This window comes from Ochlerotatus camptorhynchus, unplaced genomic scaffold, assembly GCF_037179485.1.
Source record: "Ochlerotatus camptorhynchus isolate MF236.1 unplaced genomic scaffold, CSIRO-AGI_Acam_v1.1 ptg000248l, whole genome shotgun sequence".
Classification (NCBI taxonomy): domain Eukaryota; kingdom Metazoa; phylum Arthropoda; class Insecta; order Diptera; family Culicidae; genus Ochlerotatus; species Ochlerotatus camptorhynchus.
This window is the reverse complement of record NW_027040738.1, coordinates 16,574-25,653: the sequence shown is the minus strand read 5'-3', so window position 1 is coordinate 25,653 and position 9,080 is coordinate 16,574. Positions and strand designations below refer to the sequence as shown.

General features: G+C 40.2%; 1 protein-coding gene across 1 annotated transcript; it reads left to right on the top strand.

Annotated features, from left to right (window-relative positions):
- Nucleotides 1-7,255: 7,255 nt before the first annotated feature.
- LOC135704781 (pyrroline-5-carboxylate reductase 1, mitochondrial-like) lies at nucleotides 7,256-8,333 on the top strand. Its single transcript, XM_065226283.1, has 4 exons — nucleotides 7,256-7,384; nucleotides 7,476-7,723; nucleotides 7,777-8,194; nucleotides 8,249-8,333. Exons 1-4 carry the CDS (start codon nucleotides 7,294-7,296, stop codon nucleotides 8,320-8,322), a joined length of 831 nt encoding a protein of 276 aa, XP_065082355.1. The 5' UTR covers nucleotides 7,256-7,293; the 3' UTR covers nucleotides 8,323-8,333.
- Nucleotides 8,334-9,080: the final 747 nt, after the last annotated feature.

Below are 9,080 nucleotides of genomic sequence, written 5' to 3'. Positions count from 1 at the left end.
GAAAAAAACTCAAATAGTATCGAAACGCTGCCTCCACATCACGCATACAACGGGAAATGAGCGATCCCGAAACGAATATCAATTTACCCCAAACGTACGTTCCCGGAGGCCATAATCGCTGTGCTCGGTGTCATTAATGATAACTCACATTCCTGACCCTCGGTTGATTGCAGCAGCCCGAGCACGAGCGGGAGCAATAATTCGAAAATTACCAGTGTCACCGTGCGAACTGGTTCTTTCTCTGACATCGATCTTGACACCATACACCGCGCGTACCTGTACCGGTACCGTATCATTGGTTGATCAGTAGCCCAAGTGCATGCCAAAGAGAGCCGGTGATCGATTTATCTTCATGGTACGACGCACATGACACGAGCGACCCCCGTCCTTCTGCAAAGCAACAGGTGCGAACGGTCAATTTGGATAGTACGGTGGACCACGTATCGAGGAGTAACGGGAACCGAGTCACAGAAGCCCGTGTTCGAAGGTAGTCTCCCGTTCGTTATCTGCCGGTTGTCACACTTTCCGGACAGTAATTTATGTTTCGAATGTCCATCAGAATCAGGGAGCGGTAGCAGCTCGGAGAAAAGTGCTGGCTGCTGAATGTTAAAGCAGACGATTAAATCCCTTCGACATTTCATCAAAACGTACCGTTTTCGGGTTTGAGCTGAGCTGCTGCCCGAAATGCTCTGGGGGTGATTATTTAAATAATCGAATCGTTTGATATTTTTGTTTTCGTTTCGACGCAACCAGCCGATCATGGGAACTCGGGACCAAGTGACTACAAAGAGGCTCATTAGTAGAAACGAAAATATCAGAATTATCATAAGACACGGACCGATCCGATGCGACGTCCAACGATGGGACCGATCTTAAGCGGAAAAGAGTAGCCCGTAATGGCACTTGGTATCTTGTTTAAGCCCCTGCAGATGGAGTAGCTCTGCGTCCGACTGTCTGTCTGTATGTCTGCCCGTCTACTTCAGTTGAATCCATTATGTGTTTAGGTTGCTAGACGATGAGACGATGAGACGATGATGATGATGGTGATGTGAATGGGTCATAATTTAGCGTAGCTAATTTGTTTATACATGTTCGATTGGTGATAGTGACGGCAGCCGCCTTCAACTTTTGAACGGAGGATTGGAGACTATTTCCCCGGCTAATGAAAGTGTTGAACAGAAGGTAAACGCTGTCATTGGATACTTAGTCGGTTGTTGATATGCATAGCGTCGGTGACTTCACCAGGTGCAACTTAAGAGCTTTGGTGATATTTCTATGATTCCCATTGGATGATGGGACGATGATGTGATATGTTTGTGGATAAGGTATAGACAAATTAGCTCATTTAAAATTAAAACCTTTTCAATAGTAGAATTCGGTAAGTTATGGACTTGTATAGTTCCATTTATTCGGTGGGTTCACTGTTCAGACCGAGGTCATTGAAATCCACAGTGCACAGTGGTCCAGAATGGGAATTTAGCCGTAATAGTAGTTCTAGAGTATTTGCTGTAATATTTAGACGTTTGGTGTCTTTGGTGAAGTTTTGACGTACGTCTACTTCTGTGTTTTATATATAGGGGTACATATAGGATGAGTACGAAAAATGAGCATGTAACGGTGGTCAGGTTTTGAATGATTATAACTTGACTAATTCACGATACATTTTCAATATGTTTGCATCAATCGATCGGAATTTTCTCTACGTATCGTTTCCAATAGGTAAAACTATTGATCATTCTTGGATCACGCAGCGCAACGGCCTTAACCCACCCACAGAAGAGATTTTATTTCAACCTCACATCCACCGTCTGCCGAGACTGTTGGTACTGGTGCCCCAGTCTAGTTGGCTGATTTTTACATAGGACCACGCGGGGAAGGAATCGTCTGAGCTTAAAAACTCTGCAATCCCACAAAAGCTGCAACAAAAGAGAGAAAGGAGAAGTCTCGTTTCAACCTCGTTAGACAACAGTTCCCCGTCGGTCGCATCCATCATGTGCTCAGGAAGGGCAACTACGCCGAGCCTGTTAGGACGGAATTGAAACTCGTAGAACGAATTTAGAATCAAGAAGCAGTGTTAGATTTTAGACAATATCTCAACAATTTGTGACTCTTTATCAAATCCAACGGTACGTATGGAAAGGTGAATAAATTTGCAAGTCGTTTTTTATAAAAATATTCCATTTTTTGTTTAAACTCGTTCAGAAAAGAGAGTTAAAGCGCGGGTTGTGCTTAGTAGGACGGAAATTAGATCAAAAACCCTACGTGTGTGATTGGTGGTTTTCTCGCTTTCCGAGAAGTTTTGGAATCGAAAAAGAAAACGTGATGCATCATGTTTGCAGGCATCAGAAGAGATGTCGCTATCTCTTTTTTATAATTAATTTATGTGTACGGGCTCAATCGAATAAACTTTACAGAGCCGAGTTATCCTTTGCGTTATACATTATTACTGTCTTAAATTTAAAGTTAAAGGAACTGGACCGAGTACTCGCGGTTGTCTCGAGGTTAGTGGAGATTTATAATTTTTTGGATGGGAAAAGGGAAGAAATGTGGTTTACGATACAACTATTTAATTAATCCTAAAGCATGAAATTATTTCTATTCATCTTGAAAACAAACATTGAAAAAAAAATCCCACACGTACAAAATACAAACTAAACACAAGGTTGATCAAACTTACAATCTAAGGTTAATATTCTTAAAGTAAACATATATGAGTTTCATAAACTCCAGATCGCGTCTAGCCAAAATATCCCGAACTGGAACATTAGGTTGTCTACCTCGAGCCCGAAGGGAATCATAAAAAAGTGATCTGACTCCACGATACTCCGCACAAGACCAAAGGATGTGATCAGCGTCCTGGTAACCTTGTCCACATTCACAGAGATTGCTAGATGTCGCTATCTGCGTTGTTTGTTTTTTTCTTCGCTTGTGCTCCCGGTATAGAAATTTGTGGCGTCGCAAGTGATAGTTTTTGATTTCAGCTTGTTTACGCGTTGTATGATTTCGTGAGCGGTCGCTTCGTGTTCGCGTCATGGAGCAATCGACTACATTCAACCAGAGGATTGATCCCCGTAGGGCGGGTCTATGACCGGAGCTACTACACCAAGCGTGACATAGCTGCTTGCAAGGGATTCAGTTGGACTGATTTGGTGAGATTGTTCCTTTTCCTACTTTTGTCTATTTAAACTTAATTTCTATGAATGCGTATCGTTTGGAATCATTTGATTCGGATGAAACTCTTAACTTTTATTTGTTTACATTGTGTTTCAATCGGTATTCTTAAGAACTTCACAAAATAAGGTCCCAATATTTAAAATGAGCAGCTCGACTAGCCTGGTGGCTGCCGCTTTTGCTTACTGAGTAGAAGACCGTGGGGAATCCACATTGTAAAGATTCCCTATTTTCAGCTTTTCTACAGGCTGGAGTTGTTGTTTGAACCATTTAGTTTATCAATTTAATTTTTCTGTATAACAATTATTCACAAGCATTCTTCCAGGTTAATTCAATTTGATGATTATAAATCTTCCTAATATTCACATTACAGTTATGACCCGATCCTGTCAACCTCTTCGCGCATCGGACTGTAATTTTTCAATAATTCCACATAATTGTAATTTCATACCTTCCTCTTTCAAGATGAATGTTTAAGATACACATACTTTGCTAGCTGACAAAATGGGGTCATTGCTGTATAATTATTCTCTTTTTGCAGCCTTCATTCAGACTGGATCTATTGATTTAAATTATTTGAGTTTTCTTCCAGCTCTTTGATGACGGAACATCATTAGATTTATACTGTAATGATTCACTCTTACACCTTTCACCCTGGTTTTGTCTGTTGATTCGATTTTTTTGAATTGGTTTTCAGCTCTTTGGTGTTGGCAGTCGGGGGCGATCAATTTTGCTCATGCTCTAAGTTTATTTTCAGCATTTCGATGATGGAACGTCTTCAGATTTATATTATAATGGGGCTTATTACGGATGTCACATCACGGTGAAAAGTTTTCACTTGTCGTCACGGTGAAGTGATTCCCATTTGATTTGTACGGTAATCACGGCTCTTATTATGAGTATCACTTGCTTGTAGCGTGTAGTGACACCCGTAATAAGACCCAATGATACACCATTTGGTTTTGGCTTCGGGCAAATCCAAGTATAATGCATGATAACACTGATTCATTTAAAACCATGGTCGCATCACTTATCAAGGTGAATCCTGATCCAACGAACCCAACTTACTAACAAAATCCCCTTTCCTGTGCCTTTTGTTGGGGTGCAGAGGTAAACACGGCCCACAAACAACAAAGGTCACTCTAATATTCCTTCCCTACTACCACCTGATTGCAAGGACGTGGCCGGCGCCGTTATTGATCTACAAAATATAGAATCACTGAAACTTGTACAATGAGAATGGACGGTCACTCCCAGCCCCATTCAATTGATTCATTGTACAATTTCACTGATTCTGATCAATCACGGAGTAGCAACCATTGATATGTGCAGTCAATCTAAGCTAAGCTAGCTATTGGTTATCTTATATGTATAGTGTTTATAGTACTACATATCTTTCATTATTGACTTTAAATCATTTAATATTATTATAAATTACATTTTATTATACTTAATTCTAAATATTAGCTATTATGAGCGGCTCCAGGGAAGCATAGTGCCAGCTTGAAAAGAAATCTGAATCGTTCATTATTTGGCCTATTCTGCGCGGCGTGTGAGGTGAGGTGACACACTGTCACCTGTGAAGTGACAATTGTCACCTCGGGTGAGGTGACTCTCCGTACAAATCAAATGGAGTCACCTCACCCGAGGTGACAATATTGGTTTTGTAAAAATCTTGTGTTTATTGTATCTTGTTACATGGCATTATAACGCATTTTCAATATTATATTACATTTAAATAAGTATTATTCCGGTAACACACATTTCAGGTCATCCAGGTCTTAAATAAGATGGGATCCGTTCCTTTTATCAACAGTTGTGATATTGCATCATATGCTGAAACTGGAAATTTCAGGGTCACATCTTCCTTATTGGGAGCTGAGGAGATATAGAGCTGCATCATATTATATGTAAAATAATGATTATTTTCATTGCAGAATACCAGTTTTTTATCCATATAAATGTATTTTCATTATTACGTATTTTAATATTCTGATATATTTCATTTCTCCATTACATATGTTTACTATATATCAATAAATACTGGGTTGGGAGGGAGCATCAGGGTATCATTTGACCTGGAACTGGACGATTGGAGTGGTATGACAACCGGAGTCTAGGAGGGAATAAACACTATCATTTTCTTTATCCTACCGATTCGATTGTGATGGTGTGAATTCTACTCCAACAGTTTCATGGTCGCCCTTCTTAACAAACCATCCTGTAGGAAGCTTAATAAGTATTGCGAATTGCGTTATTCGATTTGTTGGATCGTATCGTTGGAAGGAGATACTTAAATTCCCGTGGATTTTGCGTAAGTGCCTCTGCTTACGGGTCCACCCCACCGTTTTTGGCCATTCATACAGCGATATTGTGAATTCAGATCGGTAGCTCAAATTGATCTTGCTTTTAAGTGGAGCTGCATACAAGACAAGATCTTCGAAGGGATGGTGGCTACCTTACATACATACATACAATTGAAATATATCGTACAACCGGGAAAACTTCAAAAATTCCAGGAAAAAACGGGGAATTGATAATCGGAACTCGCTGGTCACCATGAAAATAATATTTCTATTTTTCCACCTTTGGGCTTACGTTTTTTTTTCGGAAAACAGTTTTTTGTTCGAGAAACATTTTTCTCGGGAAATTTAATTTATTGATTTTTTCAACTTTTTCGATTATGCCAAACCCGACCATTTCAGGGCGACAATGATAATTTTACCTCTTATGAGTTAATTTTGATAAGTTATACTTATGATAAGTTAACCTAAATGTAAGGATAGTTTCACATGAACTGAAAAATAAATAAATTTAAAATACAGTCAGCCCAGTATTATGGATCACCCACAATGCCACAATTATGAGCCACTTCCACGCAGAACTGACGGACCCATAATAGTGACTAGGCTACTAGACTAGGCCCATAATACTGGAATGACTGTATATGGAACAATAAATTCTACACACCGATAGATATCAACGCTTATATCTCGAATCTTACAAGAAATAATGTTTTACTCAAAATAGAGCGTTTTTAGCGTAGAAATTTTTTGCGAAAAAAAATAAGGGTACCAGTAGACTTGTTTGCAAATTTTCTCCCTCACACACACACACACACACACACACACACATACATACACACACACACACACACACACACACACACACACACACACACACACACACACACACACACGTCTCTTACCTATGAGATGTGATTACCTCGCAGTATCCTCTAACTTTCACATAAAACAATAAATATTGACTGTAAGGTCGTTAACCGTAATTAATAAGAGTAATGTATTTGATGATAATTTATCATTTTGAATATTACAATTTACCAACATTTCTCAAACTTTGGCACAACACCTCTTTAACACCACAGCTAAGTTCCAGTAGGGACATGAAAGCCAAGAAGAAGAAAAATGAAAATCTTAGTGTTTAATCAAACAGCAGCATTGACAATCAATGCACTAAATCTTATTCTTCTTCTTCTTCGCATTTCAAGCTTATTGTATATCGCATATTAGCTTATTGCGTGCTCTCAACTTAGTGGTCTAGATGCATTTCCACAGTTATTAATTGAGAGATTTCGATGCCTGTACCATTTTTGCATTGGTATAATTGTGTGGCAAAAGTCCAATCATACTTCTATGCCCAGGGAAGTCGATAAATTTTCCAACCCGAAAAATTCCTAGACCGGACCGGGAATTGAACCCAGCCACCTCCAGCATGGTCTTGCTTTGTAGCTGCGCCTTTACCGACTGAGCTAAGGGAGGCCCCATTTAGTAAATCTCCAACGTTCAAATCAAATTGCATTCGCTCCCGGATAGTAGTTAGAGAGGATAGACCCTCTCTAGAAGTAGTATTCTCAATTGTTCCTCCCATCCGATACACTCCATCAGCCGAACGAACACTCATGCGCTGTGAACATCCCGTATGAATTACACCAATGTAGCAACAAGTTGCATCAACCTCGTGACTGTCACGCGTGCCAGTTTTCTCGTGCAGCTCCGCATCCGTCACAGTCGAATTGAATCCAAGTGAACACAGATCAGTGTTTATTCTGGCATCAGCTGTGATTTTGACGGAAACATTTTTTGCAAAACATAAATCCAGATGCGAACCGTTTGCGGAAATCTGCTGAAAATGGGCTTCCTTGGCGGTGGGAAAACGGCACAGGCCATGGCCAAAGGATTCATATCGGCAGGTTGGTTGATAGTGATGAAATACTTTCATTTTATCTCAATTGATCGGTTCTTAACCGTGGTCAATGCATTCAATCGGTGTTATATTTATAGGATTAGTGAAGGGAGAAAACATCGCAGCCAGTTTCAGTGCGAACGACGAGGCAAACTTGCAAGCATTCAAAGAACTTGGTGCCGGGACGTATCTCGATAATGTACCGGTGGTGAAGCGATCCCAAGTGGTGTTCATTACACTGAAACCATGGGTGATACCAACGGTTCTGCAGCAAGTCAACACGTGCAGTAAGGACAAACTGTTCATTTCCGTTGCGATGGGCGTCAAGCTAAAGGAATTGGAAAAGGTGAGCTCTACAATATTAGGGTTGTAAGAATCAAAGCACGCATTTAATTTCAGTCATTGCTGCCAACGGCTCGTATCATCCGGGTGATGCCAAACACGGCGACGTTGGTTCGATGTGGCGCATCGGTCTTCGTGCGAGGTAAAGCAGCAACCGAGGATGATTGTACGTTGACACAAGTTCTGCTAGAATCGGTTGGGACCTGCGACGAAGTAACGGAATCATTAATCGACCCCATCACCGCTCTGTCGGGAAGTGGTCCGGGGTATGTTTTCACCATGATTGAAGCGATGGCCGACGGGGCCGTTAAGATGGGACTGTCCCGGGATTTGGCGTACAAGTTGGCTGCCCAAACGGTTATGGGAGCCGGAAAGATGGTTCTGGAAACGGGAGCACATCCTGCACAGCTGAAAGACGATGTCGCAAGCCCCGGAGGGTCAACCATTACTGGGCTTTCGTTTTTGGAAAAGAATGGTAAATTATTTATTGATGGTTTGTAACAATAGAACTAAAGTTTGTTCATTTTAGCATTTCGCTACATCGTCAGTGGTGCTATCGAAGCGGCTACGGAAAGGTGTCGCGAGGTTTCGGGAAAGGAATAAACCAATTGAAATGATAATTCTGAGTGCGGAAATATAATGTCAAATTAGATCACGTAACAAGAACATCATATTTTATGTATGTAAGGTAATCCAATTGCTTCCAATATAACGTGAAATCCAAAACAATAATCTTGCACTGTTGCATAGTTGTACTTTTAATTGCAATGTTCTTACATGTGTGTGTCTTCAAACTACCTGGGTAAATGAATTTTTATTTGCGTGGCTCATTGATAAAATAAAGATATAGTTTATGGTTTATGATTTGACTGTTGTAAAAATTACTTAACCAGAAAACCCTGATTTATCCACCCACCTTTTTCGGAAGAAAATATTCAAAATTATTTCATATTATGGTCATCGCAATATGCCGAAGCGTTCAGTTAGTGTTGTGGACCCTAATATGAAGTAAATTGAAGTTTATAGTGAGTGAAAACAACACATAAATAGGCACATTGGTTACGCTTACATGTGACCAGTGATGGAAAAGTTCACAAAAAATCACTATGACTCGCGAACTTTTCCCTTGGAGAACTTCGTGAAATATCGCGAACTTTTCCAACACTGCATGTGACAACTACTTAAAGCTGTTTAACAAAAAAAAAACCTTTATGTACGCAAACTCAAGGTTAAGATCGCTGATTGTGACGCTCTGAAAGCGAAGTCAAGCATTGGGCGATCTTGAGGTAAGAATCGATCTAAGTGAATGAAAATAATCGATTCACCGATTTAGTAAATCATTTTGAATGGATTCATTTTTC

Coding starts and splice junctions, on each gene's coding strand:
- LOC135704781 (XM_065226283.1), top strand. CDS start 7,294: ATGCGAACCGTTTGCGGAAATCTGCTGAAAATGGGCTTCCTTGGCGGT. Junction 7,385..7,475: donor CAAAGGATTCATATCGGCAG/GTTGGTTGATAG, acceptor TTATATTTATAG/GATTAGTGAAGGGAGAAAAC. Junction 8,195..8,248: donor TTCGTTTTTGGAAAAGAATG/GTAAATTATTTA, acceptor TGTTCATTTTAG/CATTTCGCTACATCGTCAGT.